Raw genomic sequence first — 27,041 nt, 5'->3', positions numbered from 1 at the left:
ACTTGAATGGATTATTTACTATAAAACATTGTTCCTTACTGTGTGGCGAGAATGGCTGTGAATCTGCAGCTTTTTCCTGCAGAGAAGAGAAATGCTGTGCTCTTCTATTGTGGCCTCACCTGCAGCATAGGGATTGAAGCAACCACTTGATCTTGGAATGTATTATTTGCCTGCTGGGCCGTTCATCACATTAGCTCAGAGAAAACTACCTGGTGTTCCTAAAATTTAAAGAATGTCTTTCCATGTATTCCACCTCTCTGTATTATGATCTTATGTGATCAGCATAATATAATCAGAGTTTTCCTGGAAAGTCTCTACCATTACCTGCTTTTATTAGCAGGTAACACTTAAGTAACTGAACTTTGGATGTGGGCAGCCAGTGAAGAGACCAGGCCATTCATAGAGCTCTTGCCTTCACTCAGCTGTTAGAACCATGAAGGTAGGTATAAAGCAGATGCTCCTGCATGTAAAGTAGTGTGGAAGTTAGAAACTGTTTGTAGAGTATTCATTAAGACTCACCAGACAATAGAAATCCAAGAGATTAGTGCTTGGAGCACTTAAAAAACTTCCTAAGGCCATTATTTCGCAATTCAAAATGTTTGTCAACAATACTGGCATAAGGTATTCCTTTTCCCACCATGCTGTGCCATTCCACCCCTCAGTTATGCCAGAACAATACTTTAAGAGATCGTGCTGTGAATTAACTAAATGCATACATTTATTTCTGGGGTCTTTTTCTTTTTACAGCTGGAACAGTTCCCTGTTTGGGTTCACAGCAGGGCCCCCACAGAATTGTGCCAGTGTAACTCAGGGGTTGGTGAGCTATGGTAGGAGGGTGGGAATGATAGTTGAGGGGAAGGTGGAATTCCTTCAGCTGGATTTGCCACAGAGCTTTCTGCTGATAAATTATGGAGTCAGTCCACAGCACTCAACACATACATGAGTTCACATGCTCTGTCTGGAGACTTCTTTGGCAAGAGCTGGTGCCCCACCAGCCTCTCCAGGTGGTAGTGATTCGCTGAGAATGCCTCTCCCTTGAGGCTTCTGGTTTTGTTTCCACTGCAGCTCCAGCTGAAGCTGCCAACTCTTTGCATTTTACCCTGAGTTCTCAGATTCTGACATGGAGAATTTGTACTTTACATTGCAATGAATGTTTTTTCTTCTGAGTAAAAAAATTGGCTTTCCTAATCTCCAGTAACTGGTATGTGGGATGCAAAAGTCGTCATTGAGAAGAGACTACACTATAGAGTTAAAAGTTTGTGCAGCATAACAATCCAGGTAGAAGTACATAGGGTAAGATAAAATGTTTTTCCCTTTCCCTATGATTGGTCTTCTTATCAGCAAGTAAGGAAGTAAGAGCACAGTTCTTTTTAGTGAGATATAAACACTGCAAAACAGTTTTTATTCTTATGCTTGTATGGGATGTGTGTCACCATATTTGTGTATTTGCACTTTGAACAGGAGCAAAAGCATACACACAAACCAAGAAACAACCCACCCATATCTTCCTGATATTTCCAAAGGCACTCCTCCCAACTTTTCTAACCATTCCTTTATCTCTAGCACAAATATTCATGATTTAATTATAAGATCAGCCTTGTTTCCTCAGGTGGTCACGCATATAAAGTATGGTAAGCTTTCTTTGTGCATGAAAATTAAAGTATTACTAGCCACTGATTATTTGGTCTGTTTCTTATTTATAAAATGTGAATAAATTTCAAATTACTCTCCTCTTTACTTCTGAGGTAAATAGTTTGACTTCCTGAGGATATTATTTATGGCAAATAATACTAATTGTCTGCACTTATTTGATTTCTGTTTTCAATCTGCATAAAACTTTGAATATGTTGGTGCATTTTCCACAGGTTTTTTTCTGAGACATAGTGGACACCAAAGGATACCAAAATAAAAGTTTGGCTAGATGACATGCATGTATGTAGAGTACCCTCTGAAGGAAAGGTGTGTGTTCTATCCCACATTATAAATTTAAAAATTAAATTCTTAGCACACTGTTCTCCATTATTTTTGCTGCTTATGTACTACTTGTTTGTGACTAATATTTTAAAATATGCTGACAGTTGAGCTTTGTTTACTGGGTCAGCCCACGAGCTTCCATTGTCTTTAGAAGAGAAAAAAACATAGTCTTTCATTAAAAATAAAAACTTCCTCATGCAGAGAGGAGCCTGTATGTCAGATCTAGGCTTGAAATATGCCATTTTTGTTAAATTTCCCAGTGCTCCAGAAGTACCTCTGATGGGGGCTTGGCACAGTTGAGCTTGTTAAGTTTGAGAAGGCAGAGTAATGACAGGATGGTTGAACGTCCAACTGTGCTTGACAGTATTTCCCTCCACTAAATCTGGGTGGCAGATGTGACTTACTGAAGTGACTTACTGAAATTTCTCAATCCACAGTCTTCTTTTGGTGTCCTCTCCCTACTAATGAGGCGTTTTCAGCATGGATCCTTCCTGCCTGGCTGGGTGAGCACCATCAGGGGAGGAAGTGGTCCCTCTCCTGCAGCATGCAGTGGCTTGAGTTGGCCAGAGTTATGGAAAAGTTGTGTTCTAGGCTGTTTTGCTTGATTTGAAAATTTTTAAAGGGATCTATTTCTCTTCATGGGATGTCTGAGGCAGGAGGGAAGAAGAAATTGCTTAGTAAAGAACTTACCTATGAAGGAAGCTCAGTGTTTCCATGTGCATCATGTACAAATAAAGCATTTAAAATGTTTAAAGCTACAGCAGTAGTGTATAATGTACTTCCTTTATGGGAGCTGATACAAAAAATACCTGAGCTACTATGAATTTGCCTTGATATTAAACATTTTAACTTAGTTGTATCTGAAAAGAATGAAAAATAAAAATCCTCTTACAGATTCTAGTTAAAACTTAGCCTTATTTCAATCCAATAGTAACTTATGGATCACTGACTCTATAATAGAAGTAAGTATTGCCCATTATGTTTAATGTCTGGATTATGGAAAACAGTATGACCAGAACTCAGTTAATCATAAGTCTTGCTCTTGTTTTCCTGTCACGGGCCTGATGAAAGAATTTGATCATTGTCCTGATTTCCATTTTTGAAAACAAACCTTGATTATCCTTGTTGGATTAAAAAAATCCCATAGGAATAAGTAAATATATAGTGATACATAAATACTGCCTCTCATCTGTAGGTTTTAGATATTTGATATCCGTTACCACAGCCTTCTCTTAACAGGCAGAAACTCTTCACTGTAGATCTTGAATAGTGAATAAATGTGCTTGTGAAGTGACTTGTGTTTTGTGTTTTCCTGAAAAAAAGTGTTTCAGTTGATGTCTTCATGGAGCATGTACTTAGGACTAGTATTAATACCCTTACTACAAGGCCTTTTTCCTCAGTCAGAAATACAGTGGTGTCAATGCAAAGAGTTTTTCCTTAAGGATGTGAATTGGTAAATCTCGGTACATCCATGTTCAGAACAGTCTGTTCTTTTTTCTTGTATTTCTGAAAACTCAGGGCAGATGCAAATGTAAAATTCCTTTACAAAATCACCATAGACTGTTGGTTTCAAATACGACATTCTGGAAGTTTCAATACACAAAAATGACAGAAACACATATTCATCTTTTTTTTCCTGAAATTAACTGTCTTGATGTTCTCTGTTGCTATTTGTTTCCTGTCTGTTAATACCTTGATAAAACAAAACAAGCAATAGCCAACCCTAATAACCCAAACCTGTGCTTTTTTCTTCTTTTTTTTTTTTTAATTCTTACCAGCAGTACAGCATAGGAAAATCTGATACAGATTTGAAAATGTTCTTTCCTGGTGCCTTTTGGGTATATTGTTTGTTTTCTCCTTGTATATTATTCAAAAGTGATCAAATTTTCAGAGCTGTGTATCTGCACAAAACAAATAATTTGTGGTTATCTTGGGTTTGAATTATTTATTTTCCTGTCTTTGTCTTTTTCCTGCTGCTGTTTTCTCATCAGGGTTGTGTTATTCAGATGTTTCGTAGGCTTTCTTGTGAACCCATTTGACATCAAGTCTCGTGTTCCTCTTCGCGCAATTCCTTTGTTCTCCCTCTTTCTTTCAGACAGAGGTTTTTTTCTTCTTGTCCAGTGCTGCTTCAGACCACGAAGCTGCCTGAAAAATTCCTATTGGGAATTCTAGACCCAGCACAGAACTCTCAGTAGCCTCTCTGCCAGCACTGATTGTAGAATGGATTGGCTCAGACCAGCCACCTCAGGGGTGTTAAAAGTGGTTGTAACTGTCTTCATCTGCTTAAGAGACTGTGTAAGTGTAGGTCTGTACTAGGAGATCAAACTGAATGTTTCAGTTTTTCATTTACTATAGGGGGAAAATGTCACACAAATTATTTAATTGTAAGCACTAGAAAATCCTGGGTTCGACCATTGAAAAGTATGAAAAATTGGCTATTCCACTGGGAACTCAATTATTTCAGTTTTATGTCTCAGTCTTAACCGCCTTCCAAGTAACATTAGTTTACAGACACATTAGAAAAAAATAAAATCAAGGCTTCTTTTGTATTTATGTACCTCTTTTGGTTGAGAAGAAATTATTGAAATACATCTGTGGACTTTGACTATTGCAATATTGCTTAATTAAAAAGTCCAGTAGGTTTGCAGTGGATTAAATAAGCATTTTGGACTTCATATCTTATCTGCCTGGATAGATGCTGTTAATTATTTCCAGAGGAAGACCAGCATATACTGTCACAATTTTTAGCTGGTAATTTTAATTCCCAAGCTTCAGGCATTCTTGTCACTTGGGCAAAAACAGCTGTGTTAGGTTAATTCAGGTTTATAGACTGTCTGTGGGATTTCTTTAGAGGTGAATAAGCCTACATTTATACTAAAGGTGCAACAGCATTAGAGAAAAACAGACAAGCTTATTGGCTTTGCAAAATATATACAAAGAATGTGTATTATAAAATCTTATATGTAAGTTTTATAGCTGTGTCAAACCAATAACAGTGTATGTGTGTATGTATATATAGGGAAAAAATGTGAAATGTTCTTGAAAAACTTCTCTAATAAGCTGTGTTACAGACACCTGGCTGAATCCTTCTGAGATTCCCTGTTTTCACAACCCAAGCAAATATCTTAAGGTGCTTTCCAGCCAAATTCACAATTCCAGAGTTAGAGAGGATCAAACAGAGTTTTCACATGTGTTTCTGTATAAAGTCCTTGTAATGTTTTGCTTCTTGGCTGATGCTGCTCCCCTGGAGTAGGGACTATAGAGGGATACAGGACAAAGAATGCCAGTCCCTGAGACGTGCAAACAGGTGAAAGCTTCATTGACATGAGTTTATGATGGTCACTCAAATATTATTTGACGTGTTTTATATGAAATCCCTTGACCTTGCATGTCAGAGAGACCTGTGTGTTGCCTTTTAAGGCCTGATCACCAGCCACGGTGTCAGATTCTGCAGTTTTCTCCCTAGTGTGAGAACATCATTGTGTTTTTTGCATGCTCCATTTAAATTCTTCTGACATCTGCATGGGCTGCTTTCCATTCATTAGCAGAGGGGAGTTGCATCTTCTTCCATGGTGGCTGGTCAAACGCCAAAGGCAGATTGAGTTTCCCTGAGCAAGGAACTTGTCACTGAGGCTCTTCGAGCTGGAGCTGGGAGCTTTGGCAGCTCTGTGAAGAGGCAGTGAGAATCATTGCCACAAAAATGATTTTTATGTGTCCTGCTGTGCACCCCTGGATTTCAAATTTGATTTATGGCAGCTCTTTTTTTTTTTTTTTTTCTTTTTAGAAGCTGCATTTGTTTTTTCTTGCAGGAGACTATAATGTAAATACTGTGGCATACACTTAATTATGAAACTGTAGATTATTTCTAAAATTATACTTATGGTAATTGCTGGCATATTTTCCAGTTCCTCAAAGTTCTCTGTAAACCCAGTGCTGGCTGTGTATTTCCCTTCTTGTATTCATGTAGCTGCCTTTATTCTTTATAGTCCTGCTGAGGTCCCAGAAAAAGCAACTGCTGGAGAAGTGCATAAAGCGCCAGGGCTCAGTGCCAGCTACTGCTCCCACGGATGGTCAGGCTCCTGGAGACACAACTGGAAACACTGGGGAATGTCTCACAGGACAGTGCATGGAACCCAAATGCTTGTTTCAAAGCAAGGTGCAAGAAACCTTGTCAGTGCTTGGAATGACTTAGTTAGTTACCTGTCAATTTTTTATTAATTCCCCGCCACTCTTGGCTTTTACTAAATAACTGCTTAAATAAATCTTTCTCAACTCAGCTATCCCTTCCAGAACTGCTAAAAATTACCTAGTTTTATGTTTTGGTCTCAATTTCTTTTGAGCAAGCTGTATATATTTTTGACTTACATTTTTCTGGACAGAAGACTTCTTTCATGTTTTGGTGAATATCTTTGTTTCTAACCTGGAACATTTTTTGCATGGGGTTATCTAATGCTAGTGTTTTCTTAATTATGGTTTCTATTTGACATGAATATGTTCTGTGGCTGAAGAATTCAAAATGCTTGACAATTTGTAAGCCATAAAAGCTGTCATTGCTTTTGAGGAATGGCTATGGTCTGTGACTTTTTAAGTGAGCATGATGTATTTTTTGTTTTCCATTCATAATTAAACTGATTGAGTTGCACTGTATATAAGTTTAAATTTATCAAGTCTCAGTTATTTCTTTGGTGGAAGTGCTGCATTTGAAATATTACTATTTTATTTTAAAACAGGTCAAGTTTGACTTTACGATGCATTGTATAGGAAATCATGTGAAATCAGGATAAAGGTTATTCTTAGCAGTGATATCCTGGGGTAAATATTCTGTTTGTACAAGTTGTTCTCCTTCCACTGCCTAAGTGTTTCATTGAGGAAGCAGATGGCATGTAAAATCTTGATTTGATGGGAAAAGCATTAACAGGAAAATGTTTGAAAGTGAAAGGTAGGCAAATGCATCTTTATAAGTAATGTTCATATTTCTACTTATATGGATGATTAAAGAGTAGTAGTTCTAGTTCTTGGAAGCCTGTAGCTGTACTGTATAGAAGTGGAGAATATTTACCTCCTAAAATAGCTCCAAGTTCCACCTCTGCACTCTCGGTTGTTCTGTGCCGTTTTGTATTAGCTGTGGGTGGAACAGATCAGAAAAGGAAGCAGTGGATTCCCATCTTCAAATTAAAAATAGAAAAACTGAGCTTAAATGTAGAATAGCTGGGTGAAATGTCATGTGTTACAGAGAAAAACAGGGAGTGTGGCAGGAGTCCTTTGGTTATTGCAGCTTATGGGTGCATCAGATGAAGTGGTCCCGCTGTTCTCATTCACTGTATAAATTGTCCATTTGACACACTTTCCATGAAAATGCTTATAAATCTTCTGCAAATTAGACAAATCCGTAGTGTATTGCAGTCTTGGGTCTTTTTCTGTTATGGTCACCATTTACAGCTATTGTTTAAAAGACTTCTGAAACAACATAAATGCTGTTGAAAATTAAGCACAGTTGAGAGTAACTGCTTAAGATGTGCTTCATGGTTCAGATGACTGCAATTTGAGATTCGTTGGCATGCATGAATGATTCAGCTGCCCTGAGGTGTCTAAGGATTGATGTGGTATTCAAATAACTGGAGTAACCTTCAAATCATGGAGGTTAACACTGCATTTACTTATGGTTTCCATTTTTCGACTCTTACTTGCTGAGTGATAGAGCATAGGCAGTTCTGGTTTACTGTACTGGGAAATCCTTAAAAAGCACAAATGAGCACTGTGTTGCCTGGGTGCCCTTGTGATTAACCTGGTAGTTCTTTATCTATAAAAGAAAATAATTTAATTGAACACATTTCAGCTGCAAAGATCAGCCTAAAACATTATTGATCACAGACTGCTGTACATATTAAGTCCCAGCTATTTCTGTTAGCTGTTACTATTACTCTGTCATAAGAAAAAAATCTTCATCAGTCCAGGTTTTTTTTTTTGTTTCCTCTCTATAAAGTATTCTGACAGATAGCAGCTCAATCAAAAACATACAAAATTACTTTGAAGACATGTGAGATAAACATTCTTCATTCATAAATATTATAGATGCCAGCTTTCAAGAGCAGGGACTATTAATCCGCATTTAGGTCAATACAAATCTGTAATAACTCAATTGGAAGTTCAGTAAAGAATAAATTTATCAGTGCTTTTCACGTGGTGATTTCTCTGTAGAAATTTTTGCTGTTAAAATTCTTGTTGGTTTTAATTCCCTTGTGTGCCAGCAGTTCTCATTCATACCCCTTCAAGGCATTTTGAAATGCCAGTAGCAGTTCTAACAACTCAGACCTCTCAGAATATCTTTTACCATGAGCAGATGCTTATGAAGACTGGGGAAATGAGGTTTCATTTGCATTTACAGATTTTCTCTTTTACGTGCCTAAAATACACACCACATTTATCAGGGGATAAAAGTCCCCTTTTCCTGTAAGAAATATTAGAGTTTCTTAGGCTTTGTATAATATTTAATGCAAAGCCTCACTGTTCTTGAGCAGTTTTTACCTGACTGTTCTTCAGCTGATGACCAAATCCTGAGCAGATTTTTTCGTTTTAGGTTCACCTGGCTGATGATGGGACAGAGCACCAAAATGTCTAAGCTGCTGTCATTTCTCTCTCATCCTTGTTCTGCCTTATTAAAGGAGAGAAGAGTATAAAGAAAAAATGCTGTGATTGAGATGAATTTTGTGATTCCGTGATATCAAAACTCCTAATGGTATTATATTCCAGGATTAAACGTAATGCAAAACATTATGATCATTTGTACTACAAAAGACACAATTGATTTTGGATTGCTGCTACTTTTTTTTCAGCCTTGCTGAAAGACAGATTTCCTCTGTGCAACATCAATCCAAGGAACTTGACAGATTATGTCAAGATTATGTTTTATTGTCTCTGGGGCCCTTCATTTATATATTTTTGATGTATGAAAATGTGATGCAATTGTATGGATGTATGAACCTTGTAAATTTCAAATTGTTTTCCTGTAAATCAAGTTGCACAAATTTGGTCGTGTTCTGGAGCTTTTATGAAACAACAGTTTCTTTTTTTAAAGTGGCAAGCTTACAAAGAGATGCTTAGAAATACCTAATAACTGATAGTGGTGTTTTGAGTTTGGGGATTTTTCCCCCCACACACATCTGTGTAGTCCAGTAAAAATAATGTTTTTCTAAGATCACTAGTTTTATTAAGATTTAAAACTCCCCAGAGACACTTACTACATGTGAAGTGTGTGAGATACATTACCTAGAGGGAAAGGCTCCCTTCCTGTGCTCATGCATCATCCCAGGGTGAGCTGTGGTATCACCTCCTACACACGTGGCTCTGCTCCGGATGGCTCCGAGTGCCTCGGTGGCACTGGGCTCAGGGAACCTCTTGGGAGAGCAAGGAACTTACTGTGAGCTACCTGAAGAGCAAAAGAGTAGAAGTAAAATAAGACAATGTGAAAATATCCACTACAGGAAGAGAAGAAGTGGAATAACCCTTGTTTTTATTTCCATGCACTGTTTTCACAGGTATTAATTTGATTATAGGTCTCATTCTTCTTCTATGTCACTATCAATGCTTACACAGCTCAGCCTCTGTTATTGCAATCAGACTGATATAGAGGAGTTGACAAAATATGAATGAAGGCTTTTTTGTTTTGTAATACACTGGTGTTATTTTGGAATGTCTTTGTCTTAAAAAATGACAGCCTTTTTACACAATACTGCTCCTTCTGCCTTTTGCAGTTGATGAGTTGAAAGACACATGACTGGGCAATCCCAACCATGATGATGAGCTTTTCTAGTGTCTAAATGATAATAAAAAAATCAGTGTAACTACTGTGGAAAATCAATGAATAAATAAATAAATAGGTATTATATGTTTTTATGTCCGTGTGAAATTTTTATGCATCATATGGAAATTAGGAAAGTTCATATGGATTCATATGGATTTCCTCATCAATTTACATCACTAGTGATATCCAAGAGAGAAAGAAAAAAGGAGGAGCAAAGTGTAGAGTTTTGTTTGGCAATCCAGATATCCCTTTCATATATGTATTTTTATCTTTGGGACAGTATACCAGTTTTCACTTCAGCAATGGTATATGACAGTTGATACTTTCCATGTTGTACAGTGGATTTTAGAGCAGGGTCGTCTTAATTCCCAGGGTAAGCCATGTCCATTCAGACACCAGCTTTTTCTGAGAAATCCTCAAAAGCTGTTGGGACACCAGGAGGGAGGACAGATTCTCCCATGGTTCTAGACCACAAGAGTTGAAAAGGAAAGACCTTCTCCACTGGTATAGAAAGGGACAGAGAGAAAGAGAAGTTGCAAGCAGGAAAATATTTATTTGATCCAATGTGTTTAAAATAAAATCATCCTTTCTTTTAGGGTCAGGACAGCCTTTTTGTGTACTAACAATGCCACATACCTATTTTGAAGTGGTAATGCTGAGATATTTGGAGAGCAGACATCTGGATCAGGTGATACATGCTGTAGACTTTGTGATGTTTTAATCCAGTCACATTTCTGTGACTGGATGGGATAGATAAGCAAGCTGGTTGTCCTTTGGAAAAAAATGTCTTCACCTGTGTTGGACTTCAATTTTAGGTTTTGCAATTTCGAAGTAATTCTGTAATATGCTTCCCATGAGTGCCATTGGTCAGTGAAATTAACAAGTTGATTAGCATAGCCCATAACATTGGGGAAATAAAAACTGGAAATGTACTAGAGAAAATAAATTAACAAATTGCAGTATAGTGCTGTTTAGTTTGTTTTGAAGCAGCATGCTTGCCGTTGGAGGGTTATTATTGACTGTGCTTGTATGTTTTGTTTTTTGGCAGGTAACCCTGGACTGGCAGGTTATTACAGGACCTTTATACAGGCCCTTTATTGTGGACTGAACCAGCAGTATCCTGTCTGGGTTGTGAGCCATGCTGGACACTGTAAACCTCCAAATGGGATGGAAATGATCGAAGGTACAGTACTGTAACTTGTGCATAAGATTGTTTGTACCCTTCCGATTTAAGTGGCAAAACTTGTACTTATTGAAAACAGATAGACATGAGTTTTAAATGTATCTATTGTATTTCCACAGAACAATTTTCACAGCTGTATGAGAAGAGAAGTTAATTAAGTACTTTAGGTAAATTAGATTTGCCAAATATGTGCCATTAAGAGAATTAGAGTTTACTGTTGGTAATCGTTAGAGACACGTTACAGTGAAGAAGGTCTAGAATGTGTTTATGTTGAGAAGAGTAGATTAGAAAAGTACATTTTTAAATTAAATGTCCAATTCAGAGATTGAGTACATTAGGAGAGATTTAATTATCTCTGAATTTAAAAATAGCTGTACTAAATCAGTGAATTTCCTGGAAGCAAGTATGTCTTTCTGAGACTGGGATATGGGCTGTTTGCAGGGGAGAGGTTGCTTGTGTATCTGTTAAGCGTCTTTTGACATGCAGATCTCCAGCAACAGGTGGTGCTTCAAGCATTATTAGATAGAGGGGAATGAGCAGTAAATCCTGTCCTGAAAGCTGATTAATGTTAGAAGTCCTCTGGACTTGGTCAAACTTCTATGATGTAGCAGCAAATCAGCATTTCTGATGTTTTTTTCCTATATCACACTGTGCAAACACCCCACTTTGGAGACCACTGATTTAGAGTGTGCAAGCATTTAAATTGTGCACTTGACTTATGGCCTGTAAAGGGGTCTAAAATGTAGCAAACTACATAGGAATAATATGCCTGATTACATTTAGTTCAAGTAGATTTTAAAAGTCTCATAAAGACTAAAGCAAGTTTTCCAACAGCAGCCATCAATCACAGACTACTTCCTAATTGACTGGAGGGATATCACTTAGCAATTTGGAAACTGAACAAAGCTACACCCTTCATTTCTACTTCTGTATGATATCCTTCTATTCAGAGGACTCTTGCAAGCTCTGCTCCACAGAGACACACACCATTAATTGAACATTTCACTGCTGTAATTCTGCTCTCAGCCATCAATCTACTGTGCAAAACTATTTGAAACTTAATTTTACTCAGTGAATACAAGAGTTATACCTCAATTTTAATGTCCTTATCCTCCTCCTCAGCTTTTTTAAAAGACATTTGTTTTGAACACTGCTATGAATGTAAAACAGGCCGCATCAATCCTTAGGTGTAGGCAAAATTAGAAAAAGGAGAACAGTTTCTAGTTCTCTCTTATTTTGTTTAAAATTAGCATAAAACATATGCATAGACAGCAGGTGTACATACATAGCCATGTTTTAGAGTGGTTTAATTCTGTGGACATCTGCTGTGGCTTGATGAGAAATAAGAAATCGAACATCTCAGGCAGAAATAAGTATAGAATCATGGAATCATTACATTTTGAAAAGACCACCAAGATCAAGTCCAAGACAACCAAAATACCACCATACCCACTAAACCATATCATGTGCCACATCTCCTTGTTTTTGAACACTTCCCAAGATGGTGACTCCACCACTTCCTTGGGCAGCCTGTTCCATTGATTAATCACTCTCAGTGAAGAACTTTTTCCTAGTTTCCAACCTGATCCTTTCTTGGCACAACTTGAGGTTGTTTTCCTTTGTTGTATCTCTTGTTACCTGGAAGAGACCAAGCCCTGCCTGGCTACAGCCTCTTTTCAGGTAGTTGTACAGAACAATAATGTCCTCCCTGAATTTCTTTTTTCCAAGCTGAGCACCCCCAGCTACCTAAGCTGTTCCTCATCAGACTTGTACTCCAGATCTTTTCCCAGCTCCTTGCCTTTCTCTGGACACACTCCAATGCCTCAATGTCCTTCAAGAAGACTGAAGGTTTGCTTTTGTTGTCCTTAGGGATGCCAATAAACTACTTTTGGTAGCAAAGTAAGACTAAAAGTTAAGAAAAATTAAATCAGAATTAAATTATTAATTTATTTGCCTTAATAGTCTATGTTTGCCTAGTGCTACAGAAATATGGAATCCTGTGATTCATATCTTAATCAACTAAAGAGACACAATTGTTATATTAAAATACCGTATATCTAATAAGTAGTTAGTAAGCATTAATGACTTAATGATACAATATTTGGTCAAATGGTAAATTATATTCAAGATAAATCTCTAGAACTTTATAAACTGTGCAGATGAGTGTTGATCTATACACAGTCAAATCAGCAAGGCATGTTTTTCATTCTGAATGACAGGAAATTTTGAGTGGCGTTCTTAATAGTCAATTTACAAAATAAATTTCTGTTTTGATCTCTTATGTTCTATGGATTGTAGAAGATAATGGTGTGTCCTTAGCATCTGCTAAACTAACCTTAGTTTATGGTTCTTGGTGAAAAAAGGTAGGCAATGATTGATTTCTAGTCTATCAAAAGAGGGTTTCCACTGCTTTCCTTTTACACAGGAGGAGTAGGGCCTTCGGACCATTTTGAAACTGAAGTACGTCCTAAGAAACAGTATGGGAAAAGCAGAGAAGTGGTGAAGTAATAACAAATTATCTGTGAAGACATTGATTATGTGAACCCAAAATGTTAATGTACCATCAGTGTGAAGTTTTGAACTAAAATTAAGTTGTGCATAAAAAAAAAATTCTAGCATTACAGGAAAATTTGGAAGTGGTGTGCAGCTTAAATTTATTTGAAATATTGCTTCTTGGCTGTTGCTACGATTCATCTGAGTGGAGTTTGCTTTTGCAGCCCTCTGGCTTCTAATGAAACTGCAGAATTGGCTATGAGTGAGAGTCTGCCTCTAGCTCAAGTGATGTAAATCCAGAAAAAATGACTGAATTTTTTTGCATAATATTGAATATATACTTCAGCAAGTTAATAATCTTGTTAATTGCTGGCTAGATATCCACCAAATGACAGATAGAACTGTGGGCATGATTAGCAGATCTGAGCCATAAGTTTTTACCATCATGCTATGCTGTGCTTGCAGGAAAGAGCCTAAAATAGTAGCCTGAGCAAGACAAAGAGGGTGGTGTTCTATAGTAAGAGGGTTATGAGTTATTTAGGACAGTGATTCCCAAACTCTGATCTGGCTGATCAGATGCAGTTGGCACTTTCACCGTTTTCCACTTCCTAAGAGGGATGAATAGTAACTAAGAATACTTTTCCAATAACACTTCTGTGTAAGCATTTGCTGCAGTGCCCTCGGATATCTTGTGCCACCATGAACTTGTGGTGCTGGCAAGGAGTGGGATTGTGGTCTGCACTGCTGCAAACAGCAGAGGAGGAGGTCATGAAAGTTTGATGTTCCAAGAAATGGGTTCTTAAAAATATGTACATGTCCTCGTTGATGTGTATCACAGAATTATAAAATGGGTTGGAAGGCAGCTTAAATATCATTTAGTTCCAACCCCCCTGCCATGGACACAGACACTTTCCACCAGGTTGCTCACGGCTCCATCCAGCCTGGCCTTAAACATTTCCAGGGACAGAATATATGCAGGGACTCTATATGCATGTGGTCGTTTTTGCTGGCTTGTGACTCATTTATTTTAAGTAGAATAGATGTTTTTAGGAATTGCTGCTGATGGAAAATACCTATATTGCTGAATCAGGTGGATCAGAGATACTGGCAGTCTCTTTGGTCAGTACAAAAACACCTCAGAATTAATCTCTGTCATACTCAGAAGTTTTTTTGACCAGCAAATGCTTATCTGTGCTTCAGCCCTGTTATGACAGCAGATATGTGGCCACATTGAGGTACACAGTGATAGCTGTGTTTAAAAAGCATTTCTGTCTTGCATGTTTATATATACATATATACATAGGGAGAAAAGCAATAAGAAGGCAGCTGTGCTGGCATCTTGCATGCATACTGGCAAACTGGGCTGGCATACTTTAAGCTTATGAGTATACACATTTAATTCACTTTACACACATTTAATTCACATTAATTTCTATTTCAACAACATTTTCTTCTTCCTAGGCGTATAAATTAAAATATCTGAGAGCCACTGAAAGATGAGTTATCTTTAATATAACTTCATTTGAAGTTTAGTCATTTATATTTCTGTATTTCAGACCAGAGAACTATATAGTCATGTTTATGGCTCAGAACACATTAAAATTCTGCTTAAGTTCAATGCATATTTATATGACACAATGTCTCCCAGTATCACACTGTAGATACAATAAAAACCCCAAGTTTCGAGCATGCCGTGCCAGTAGAATTATGCTGGTTTCACAACTATTTCATACCAAGTGTAGTTTTTTTTAATGCATAGAGAGGGGAAGGTTCCTGTTCACAGAGCTGGCCTTGGCACTGCTTATTCACATTGAGCTTCTCACCTGGTGTTTGTCAGCAGGGAGGGATCCCAGGTCGGAGTGTGCCCAGAGGGACTGGTTATTTCCACAGGATGGGAACTGTCAGCTCACTGCACTGCAGCCCTGCTGCCCCTCCTGTCCAGCAACTGCTGCTGCCCAGAAACCTTATTCCTTCCTTGTCTTGGAAAAGGCAATCTAAGGAAGGAAGCGTGTGTGCATGTGTAAAAGTTATTATGAGCCATTTAAATGTTGAGGTTTTTGTCTTAGACTGGTAAGATCTGAAATTTACTGTATGGCTTTAATGCTAAGTGTCTATTTTAAGGAAACAAATGGTCATTTCATGTTATGAACCCACTGGAATGCTTGAAATCTAGATGTGTGAAAAGTAAGCAGCCCTAGGGATGCTGCACTACTCCATTTACTTCTTTCCTTTAAACCGCATTCAGTTAATTATTCATGGAGGTCCCGTAATCATGCCCATAATTATGCAAATACATCCTTAGAGTGAAATCCTGGCATTTGGCATTGACTTTATCAGTCCTGCTTAATTTTAAGCATGTGTTCAAAAGTCTTGTTCCATTCAAAATCAAAACTAAGAAAAATAAAATTTTGCCATATATGAAGTATTTCTAAGTTGCTCTGTTGTTTTCTTTTCTGACCATTCAATATGTTAACATTTTTAAGTGTTTATATTATCATGCCTTAGCAGCCATGTATTTATTTGTAAAGATCACTTAAACACTATTAAGCTCGTTTTGGTACCACTTAATGTATCTCTGTATCCCATTGAGTTTGATGTAGTAGTGAGTAATTTTTGCTGACATTACAGGGAATAAGACTTTGTCTTTACATTTCTTATGGCTATATGAAAAATAGGTTCTCTGCATTCTCTGTTTCTTTTAAGGTTTTCCACTAAGTCTGTTGATCTATGGGAATATTATTTAAAAATGTCCATGTGGAGAGCTTTTTAATCCATTCTAATACTTTATTCAACTAATTCCTTGGTTAAAAGAACCAGAATTTTTCATCCATACCTATGAGAGTAATAAGAGTAAATAAGAGTAAAGATTTTTGAAAACTGATACAATCTTCTGGATCTTTATCCAGAAAAGAAGATGTTAAAAATAAATAAATAAATTCATCCATTAGAGAACACAATGTCTTTACTGCATTCCAGGAAACTTTGGATGTAGGCTTTGAAATTGTTTATGGGTTATTTTCTGCACTTCATCCCATGACGTAGGTATGTTCTCCAAGTGGTACCACCATTTCTGTTTAGATGCAAGTGGCTTCTAGTGGGGGGAAAAAGTGTTCAAGAATGTGAACCCGGGGAATAGGTAACAGTTGTATATTCTGGTGTCTGTTTGAAGGGAGGTCACAGTTCCCTGGGATGAGCAGTGCTCTGATATTTCAGAGTAGCTTGTTTAAATGTTTACCACACTGTTAAAGTATGGAAAGTAAAAACATAATGTGAGAAAAACACAGTATTGAGAGGATGAGGTTATTTTCCATAGGGAGAACACTTAAGAATCTTTTAATGCAACTCAATTTGAAAGATATTCTTGTATCTGCTAACAGAATGACAATGAAGTAACCCCCCAGCAGGGAATAATTGTCATGTCTGAAGGTGTAAGTGGTCTGCATTTGTTTTTATAGTTGAGTCAAAAAGTTTATTCACTACACAGGTTGGCTGCAGGAAGAAAGCTGATCTATAGTTTCATTTAGCAATTCTAATTCATAATAAGGACCTCTGATTTAATTTTGATAGCCACAAAACTTGTAACAAATGGTAGAGATCTTGATGGGATCAGTCCAGTGTTAAATGACGTTTTTATTTTTAATTGATAGTGATCTGTAGCTGTAAGAGTGAGAAACCATCAATAATGCACATCATTCCAGATTCTAAAAATAATAAGGTTTGGACCAAAGACCCTTTCTGGTTTTGTTTCAGTTTTAGGAATTTCCCTTCCTTTGTGGAGCAATGTAGGCATTTCAGGGAAATACAGGAAACTGTAAGGCAGAGTGTGCAGAAGTAACTGCGAATGGCCTCATTCTTAAATAATTAGTAATTAATTACTGTTACCTCTAGTGTATCTTAAATTTGTAAGATCTAAGTAGAGGCAGAGTACTTGGAGAAATGATAAAGAGCAAAATGATGTGGTACTGTGCATTCAGGTTGAATGAGGGAGTCTCATTGCCGCTTGCTGAATGAAGTTTTTCTTTTTTCTAGTTTTGATACCACGTGCCACTATTGTCTTTCTTTAAGACAGACAAAGGTAAGATATTCTTACCTTTATAAAGGCTGAATTTGAGGTTTTTTTGATTAATACGTATATTCATATATTATCTAATTTACTACAGTTATTGAATTACTGGTGTGGCCAGGTGACTACTTAGTTTCCAAATTATTCACCATTGGGTTAAACGTTGTAGCAGATAAATAAAATGCTCAGGGATTGCCGTTGTATTGTCACTTTTTTCAGAAGAGAACTATGGTTTCAAGAGTATTACTGCTGAGTTGCTGTCAGAGATTCCACTGACTTCTGTGCTGTGGATTTGGGGGATTTTTCAGTTAGTCACAAAGAGGGCAATATCAATGTTCCTGAACACACTTCAGTATGAAACTACTTGATCATATTTGGAGCTGCTTATGTCTAGAGTACAGGTAAAACTCAGTTGGTGTCTTTATCTAAATTATACTGTAAAGCCTCAGGCAGTTTCAAAATGTTTGTATTGAGCTGTTGCTTCAATGTCTGCTCATGTAAATGAGTGAGGAAACCAAACTTTTTACAACTGTGACTCTAGAACTGCTTGTGGTGAACTGATTTACTTTCCATGTAGGACCTCTCACATGTGCAAAATGAAGACCAAAAATCTCTTATTCATCCCCTGCCATGGGCAGAGACACCTTCCATGAGATAAGGCTCCTCAAAGCCCAATCCAGCCTGTCCTTGAGGATTGGGGCATCCACAGCCTCGTAGGGCAACCTGTTCCAGTGTCTCACCACCCTCACAGCAAAGAATTTCTTCCTTATACCTGACTAAACCTGGCCTCTTCCAGTTTTAAGCCATTTCCCTTTGTCCTATCACTCCATGCCCTTGTAAAAATCCCTTTCCAGCTTGCTGGTAGCCCCTTTAAGTACTCAGTTTTGTACTGGTGGCACCTCAGTCTCTATTTCTCCTATCAGGTAAAACTCCAAGTAGACTAAAGCCAGAAGACTAATACCTTGGGCAGGTTGCCATAATTGTGTACTGGGCAGTTCAGGTGAGTGGCTAAGAAAGAAACCTCTTCAGCATTTTCTTCAAGAAGGTTAAGAAGGAAACTGCTATCTTGGCAACAGAGAATTCATTTTCAAACAGTGTAACAGAACACTGGAGAAGAAAAGATACACATCAGAATTTAAAGTAGTCATTTCGCAAAAATGTGTTTTCTCCCCAAAGATACAAAATTTTCACTGCACAGCATATGCAAATGGTTACTTAAAGCATCAGCAACTGATAAAGAAACCTGCTACATTTATACAAAATACAAGGTGAAATTCTATTTGCTCTCTTCTGTTTTACCACTGATTGTCATGAATTCAGACTTTTTCACGTGCTCTTTTGTCCATTTCTCTTTTGCCAGTGGGGATCAGTGCTGGGAGTCACTGAGCCATGGTTGATTCCCTTTGCTGTCAGGTCACACTCCTTGTGTGAAGAGGACCCCAGGCAGAGATTACAAGGCTTTTCAAGACAGGTAGCATTGGAATTGTTGGGTCCTGTGAGGTAGCACTGAATTACAGAATATTTTGCAGACATGCTGTGCTACAGCCCTCAGCACTGCTAGCAGGAGGTCATGTTCTCTGCTGGCATCAACTGATGTAGCTCTTTTCAGTCAGTGCTGTGCCACAAGTTTATAACAGCAGGAAATATGAGATAATAATTTTGAAGACATAATCGACCAGTTTTGAGGGATACAGATGAAAGATGGGAAAATGTTATGCTTGCCTAAGTGAATTGTTTACTCCTTAAAAAGGATGCTGTCGTTACATGATTTGGGTCTGAGTACTAAATTTAACTTTTCTATGGACAAGTGAACGTAGAAACCTACACTTCTCTTTATACTTCTATTGAAACAGTGTCATCCAAGATGAATATACACGAGGGCAAAGAAAAAGGACTAAGTTTACTGAATGCCATCCTAATGCCCATTATAAAGAGCTGGTGAAACAGGAAGTGCATTAGTGTTATTTTAGTATTATTCTGAAGAGTCATGCTTAATTGAATATGATATCACAGTACTGAATTGATATTCAGTATTGATTGATATCAATCAATGAATTTGATTGATATCACAGTACTGAATAAAATTTTGGGATGGATTTTCAAGAAAAATCTGGACTGGCCTAGTAATTTTAAAATTACAGCTTGAATTCAGTAGAAGTATCAAACACTTCAGAAAATGTCACCCATCAATCTATCCAATCACTGTGAAATACAGATTCTGTATTGTAACTTGTATACTTGTTGTATAACTACCTCTCTCAACTCCCTGCTTTTTCCCTTTTCCTTCTCATCATCATGGTGTGCACCTTCTCATTTTGTCTTACTTTGAAAATAATTCTTTTTCTTTTCTCTCTGTGAAATAACATGGGTTGTCTTCCTTGGCCAGCTGTCTTACTCTGCTCCAAACTCTGGCTCTCCCTTGTTTGCTCTCAGTCCTTCTTTCTCTATTTGTATCTGTTTAAACTTCCCAAAGTTTTGAAGTGATGTTTTCAATAGGTGTGACTGTTGGACTTGCCTACTGTGGTGCTGCACCTCATTTGTCATAACCAATGGAATCAATGGCTGTGAAGTGATACTCATCTATTTTTGTTCCCTTCAATACTCACACAATTTCTACTGTGCTTTCCTTACCATCTATGCTACATCTACCCATTCTTGGTGATGTGCAGAACACCATTATTCTGGTTTTCTTCCGTAATTAATCTGTATAAAAGCAAGTTTTGTTGAAGTGTGCAGTTTGTTTGTGTAAGCGAGTGGGGGCCTTGACACAGCCTTGCACTTGGCTTCAGTGTGTCCAGAAACAGGAAACATAGCATGGACCATCACCTTCCATGGACCTCTTTGCTTTTTGCTCCTTGAGGTCATTTTATGTTGGAAATACTGCTCCTATGATAAGTCTTTAGCTTATACCCTGCAAAGTGTGGGGTTTTTTTGTAAGTTTGTTTTGCGGTTTCTTTTTTCTCTTTATAATACGATGCTGTGAATTCTTACAGATTGCACTTCCTACAGTTATTCATCTTACTGACTGCAAGATGCAGTCATTCAAATACAGAAGACTTTGCCATATACGTTATGTAAAACACCATTTAACATTTGCTTTATGCCCATAAAGTACTTGGAATGGAGACATTGATTGGTGTAGAACTGCATAATAAAACACTTTTTAATGGTGTTTGCCTTGCCAAAATTTGAGACAACCAACAAAATTCTGCTTCAAAGTTTGTACTGTTATTTCATAATTACTTGATGATAGTTACTGTGAAAAGAGGGAAGCAAGACTGGGAATGTAAAATAAAATAAGTTTCTAAGAGACAATTTTAAAAGTTAAGAGTGCTCCAGTATGCTTTTAATAAAAATCTGGGGTTTAGTACTTGTCATGTTTATTAGTTCATTCTGTCAGACTACACTCATACTAATTTAATTAGAATGCAGCTTCCTTCGAAAAACATATTAGATGTTAAACAAGTGTCCCAGCAATAGGTGTGTACAAAGCAAAGGAAATCAGTAGTTCAATTTGTAAAATAAGGCCTTGTTATTTTTCTGGTAAAGAAAATAATACATATGACCACTTCAGTATCTTGAGTAAATGGTAATTTATTTGTGGAGGATACCTTTACAAAAAGTAATTGCTCTGATAAACACTAATGAGTGGTGTGTTTATCTTAAAAGTTGCATGAACAGTTCCTGAGGGTGCTTGGGCCAGACTAAGGTCTAAGGGTTAATCTAAAACACAATGCTTTAAGACCTGGTTCTTGGTGTCAGGAGGAGCTCTTCGGTATTCATTTAACATTCTTTCAGGGTTTCCATCCTATTTCTTTGGCATTTTATTGCTTGGTGATACAAACTATCCATGGATCACTAATCAAATGCAAGATTGAGTGAAACATTCAGGCTTTGAGCAATATATCTTTAGAGGATGCCCATACTAGACCCATGAATCTTAAGTCTCAATTTTTAAGCTTACAGTTCTATTTAAACACTTTCAGTTTTGAGGAATTGTGGTTTTTTGCCATGAGAAAAAAAAAGCAATAAAATTATTTATTTAATTTCCAGAATTAGACTTCATATTATGCACACCATTTTAATAGCTAATCTCAGTAATTCAATTGTAATTTCTGCCTGTCACCACATGAAGGAAAAGATAAAATCTTTCCAGGTGTTGCTTCATCTAAACACAAGTTATTCAGTCAAAACTGCTGCTCCTCCTACCAGTATCTGTGGGTGTGTTTGTGGAAAAAGGAGGTGGTATGTAAAGTATAAAACACTTGGCCCAATATGTTGGTTTTACTTGGGGCATTTGGTGGAGATGCAGAGGAATTTATGTGTCCCTGAGCTACCCCACTAGTTCAGTCTCCAGAACTTACTTGTTCTTACTCTGCAAAAGGTCCAGTTCTGAAAATTCTTGACCACACAATTTTATAGAAGTGATTGATTGACGTTTGTCCTTCGATATCCTGCTATCACTTCTTAGAGTCAATGGTCCATGCAAGAGGAAGATGCAGTACAGGTAGACCAGTGTTTTTCACCTCCCTTTCCTTCATTATATATAATTGCAGGTCACCTTTCCTCATGGCTCCTTACTTGTTCATGAGTAATTTGGAGGCCTTGTTTATGAGCTGATCTTCAGAGTCACTCCATGACAAGTGGACAAGTCTTCATAGGTACTGAGCTCAAATACTCACCTGTTGAGACCAGGACAGTTCGGAATTTAGACATGTAAAATTGTGAAATTTGGGAAGTACAAAGGTGTACAGAAATTTGAAGGTACTGTTAGAAAGTCAGGCCTCTGGTGTCTTCTTGAATCTTCCAGTAAAACAAAGTCCATGATTCAGCAGACTTTTTAATGAAAGGCTAACTTTTATGAATTGGCAGTCTGCTCATAAAACTGCTACGCTTTTTTTCTGCATAAGAATTTCCTTTGCATACACAGCAGAAAAACAAACAAACACAATTCTCTGTTATTTCCCTTAAAACCAAAGTCCTCTTTCCTAGCAAGATTAGCTTGTCAAGTAATCTTAAAGCAAACACTTTATTTTAATCTATCATTGTTTTCTGCCTGTAGTTTTAGCAGAGGTTAGAAAAAGAGATTCATTAAAGTGATGGTGCATTTGTTTTTCCAGAAGCACATCAGAAAATTAATACTTTGCCAAAAAATTTAAAGAAATCCAGTATTTCTTTTAATACACCAGTTAAATAAAGTCTTAAAATCATGTCTTGGCCCAGATGGGGTGTTTGTAGCATAAGGTACAAGTCGTATAATTTCTGCTATCTGAAAACTGCTTAAATGAGCTCTCCTTCAGCCATGGCATGTATTCCACACCTGAGGTGAAGTCACTCTGGTCCCTTCTTTGATGCAGAGCCATTGGAGTGCTGACTGCCAGTGTGTTTGTGCAAGTCTGTTTGCTTATACAAAGAACCCATTTAAGCTTCTCCACCCAAGAAATTCATGTTGATTTTGGATAATCCCTGGGCGATTTTATTCTGTAAAATAAATAATGAATCTTTCAGACTTGTGACACAGTCCAGCTCTCGCACATTTTGGACTATTAGAAGTGTAGCATTTGTGTTGGGGAAACACGAAGTGACACGAGGCGTGGGCAATTTTATATTTGTCCAGATGTCAAACAGGATGCCTATTTCAGTACAGGGTTACATGACATTGGAGCTTCACCTGAAGAGTGTGGGGTTGGTCCATGATGAGAGTTTTGCATGGGGATTACCATACCCCACACTGCATGCTCATTCCCCAGTGTGGCTTCTCTGGGAATAGTGCCAAGGTGATTGGGTTTGGCAATAAACCACTATTTCAGAAGAAAAGGAAAAGTTGTATTAAACAGCTGAAGCAATTCTCTGGGGTCAGCCTTGGCTGTCAGGACTCGCTTGCAGCCTCAGAGAGGTTCTCTGTGTGTGTAACACCGGCCAGCAGCCGAGGGAATCGGCATTCTTGCTCCGAGTGTGTGAGCAGGGCTGCGCTGAGGATGATGATTTGGCCCACAGTAGAATGAGTGTCCATGGTCATCATCAATCACAACTGACCCATCCAATTAAAAATCGCTTCTGCAGGCTCAAGTCTCCCTGGCTCCCTTAAGAAAACACTGGTGCACAGGCGTGAGTTGAGTGTTCTCAAGTCTGGCCAAATGCAAGGAGGAAAATGCCATTGTTTTCACTTTATTCTCAATCTCCAACCATGTCCTTCCTCAGGGTTCTTACTCTGGCAACACAGGTGGTTCTGAGCAGACACATTTCTAATGAAGTCAATAGCTTTGAGTATGTTAGCCAAAGTGTCTACACTGCTACTTATTAGGTAAATAAGCATTAAATTAGGTATGTAATATCTTAACTAATTAACTGTATTTGTCTAACATAATTTTCTAAACTTGGAAAATACTGAGATGGGCCTAGATGGTCTCTGCTGTGCTATTTATTAATTACATGCCAGCAGTCTTCAGCAGCTCTTTTAGCAGATGCTGAATTAATGTACGGAAAAGCCATTAACCTCATGAGACTGAATAATACAAATAAAAATTTGTCATGTTTCCTGCTTGGTTTCTGGGGTCTTGTGAACCACAAAAAGTTCTCTAGAAGATTTATACATCTACTTTGTCTCCTTTTCCCTTGCTCTAACTGGAAAATAAGCTGAAAACACTATTTTCCAGAATTGAAATGAAATGTGAAACGTTAAAAGATATGCTGATAAACTACTGAGATGGCAGTGCCTGAGTAAAACAGTACAGAAATTATAGCAAGTCTTTACAAGGGACAATTGACTCACACAACCCAACATTATATATGTTAACAACACATATATATTGCAATATATATTGTAATACATATATACAATACACTCAGTATACAATATACTCGGTATATACAAAATACTCAGTATAACTTACTCTTCACTTGTTGCTGTATCCAGTGGGCCATCATGTTTCTACTATGCTGGCATTTTTTCGTGTTACATATACCTGTAATTAGACTTGGGATGTAGGCAACTTATTCCTGCATGAGGCTGAGCTGCTGTGTAATTTAATGCAGGAAAGGCAGCTTTTGCTAAAAGTAGAAACTAAATTTAAAAACAATGTTTTTGCCTTAGGCTTTTACTTACAGTTTTGGAAAATAGAACAAACATTTTGTTTTCCATTACATGTAGAAAGCCTAATAAAAAAATATCACTTCTCATCTGATTTTGCATTCCTTGGATGTGTTTTGGTAAATCCTTTTTTGTTTTGCGTAAATTGCTCTAAATTATGCTGGGATATGATCATCAGTAGTTTTACCAGAAATACTATTTTAACTGAAGAACAACTTCGTTGGGACTTTGATGGTTATTATTTAAACTCAGAACTGAGATCCATCTTGAGCAATAATTTTACTTCTAAAGGGTGTGTTTCATACAGATGATCAAAAAGGTGATGTGGTTCTAGCCCACTTGGGCTGTCACTATCAACCTCCCAATAACTTCACTACAGCAATGTAGTAATCTTTAGTATTTGAGGTTACTGTCCAGTTGCCATGAAATTTACTGTGTACGAACTAAAGCACTGACAGCCATAATTTGATAAATGCTGTTCACAGTCATAGGCAGTTAACTCATAGTTACCTCTTTGCTCAAGCAGGTGCAGAACAATCTGAAACAGAACTATGATTCTGACTTTCTCGTCCAGTAGTTTTTCAATGCATTTCAGTCTTTTTAATTTATTTATCGTTACAGTGTCTTCGCCTGATGGACACTTTCTTCCACATCTGTTTTTCACACAGGAGACTGTTGCAGAGCTCATCAAAAGACACCAAGTGGGAAGTTAAACACCTTACTGGGCCAGTTAGGGCTGTGTGTGCACTCTGTTAGCTGCTGTGAGTTGTTAGAGGTGGGTGGCTTTTGCTGGGAACCTAGGAGCCATCTGTAGGACCATGGCTCAGTAATGAGCTGGTCCCCATTGTGTGTCCAAACTGTTCTGCCAGGAGATTCTGCTTACTTCAGGCTAAAACTGCACTGCAAGTCAGCCTGTAAGGAGCATAAAAGATCAGGATTTAATCTGTAGTATGAAACTGAATCCTGAGATAATACCACAGATTAAAGAGATTAAGTGATATTAGTACCACTCCATCTCATCTAGATAAGATAGGGACATGCATTTCTTCATTCTTTGTGTCTCTTTTTTTAAATTCTTCTTTTTAGTATTTCTTCTTACAGTCATATAGAGCAGTCCAGCATAAACTGGAGTGGTGTATCCTTAATTTAGTGTTGAGTTTGGTTTAGTTTAGTTTAGTTTAGTTTAGTTTAGTGGGTAAAGCATTTTTCTAGCAGATGAAAGAGCTCAGAACCCCCTTAGACTGGCGAACTTCAGATACATGTCACCCTTGTAATAAGCAAGTTAAAGATGCCTAAATTGCTGTATATTCTTACAGACGCCGGTTCAGTTTGTCCTGTTGACTGGCCAGGAAGCAAGGAGCCAAGTCCTCTTCCTGAGGGACTGCCCAAGCTGCTTTAGAAGGTCCCTGGCAAATCAAGAATGAAATTGTACAGTAGTCTAGAACCATGAAACTCTAACTTGATTTTCCTCTTTGCAGATGAATTGACAATGGTAAGAACCTGCATTAGCAGGGATATTTTATGTAGGTGCTACTGTTCTGTATTGACACATAGGCCTTTCCTATTTTTCCTCATTCCATGGGACATTTTTGTGCCTCTTTAAGACAGGAGATTTTGAATATCTGAAGGTTGCTAGTGCATGATGACATGTATGGTAGCTTGTCTTCTGAAACAAGGGACTCATTCCTGGGAAGTATTGTTGTTGTAGGTCCTGATCTCTCAATGTAAAGTTGGATTGATTTAAGCTGATCCAATGCCCTGAGTTTGGTCTTGTTCTGAATGAAGGAGACAAAAATAGTGGATGATGTGCTATGAAATCTCCATATGTTTACATATCTTGTGCTGCTTCCCAAACTACACACAAGCTTTACATCCTGTGGATGTGATTTATCAGTCAGGATTTTCCAGTGGTGGTAACTGAAAATTTAATTTTGAAGTCAGATGTGGTTTATTTTTTTGTTTGTTTGTTTGTTTTTAAATTAATACATGTTTTTATTTCAGTGTTCTACAAAGAAGTGGGGGGAAAAAAAGACATGCCTGAAATTTCTTTCACTAAACCAAAGGACTTCTTTTATTTTATGTTTCAGATACAGATATTAAGGAGCTAGAGGATGTTTTTGGACTTAACGGACAAGTAGAGCATAAGCTGAACTTCCTCAAAAAGAATGTATCAAAAGATATAAAGCTGGTGCTGATTGCTCATTCTATTGGTTGCTACATCACCCTGGAGATGATGAAACGAGCATCAGAACTTCAGGTACATGAACCTTCTTGAATGGGAGTTGCTTTATTAGCAAAGCAGTGCACGGCTCAGCCTATGAGTAATGCCTTGTATTTCCTGTGGAAACTATTCTGTTATACACAAACAAAAAATATTGCTTGATCCTAGTAACATATAATAAAGCAGATTGATGTAATTCTGAGTCTGAATTTGGAT

General features: G+C 37.6%; 1 protein-coding gene across 2 annotated transcripts in view; it reads left to right on the top strand.

The window, feature by feature from the left end:
* The window catches only part of LDAH (lipid droplet associated hydrolase), a 112,763-nt gene that overhangs the window by 21,234 nt on the left and 64,488 nt on the right, over positions 1-27,041 (top strand). For both annotated transcript variants that reach the window (XM_088162464.1, XM_014894920.2), the window contains exons 3-4: positions 10,824-10,958; positions 26,692-26,861. In XM_088162464.1, coding sequence (XP_088018590.1) covers positions 10,824-10,958; positions 26,692-26,861 — 305 coding nt within the window. The remainder of the gene's footprint in view (positions 1-10,823; positions 10,959-26,691; positions 26,862-27,041) is intronic.

This window comes from Sturnus vulgaris, chromosome 3 (genome assembly GCF_052056855.1).
Source record: "Sturnus vulgaris isolate bStuVul1 chromosome 3, bStuVul1.hap1, whole genome shotgun sequence".
Taxonomy (NCBI): Eukaryota; Metazoa; Chordata; class Aves; order Passeriformes; family Sturnidae; genus Sturnus; species Sturnus vulgaris.
Note: the sequence above shows the minus strand (reverse complement) of the source record. Positions and strands in the feature narration are given on the sequence as shown.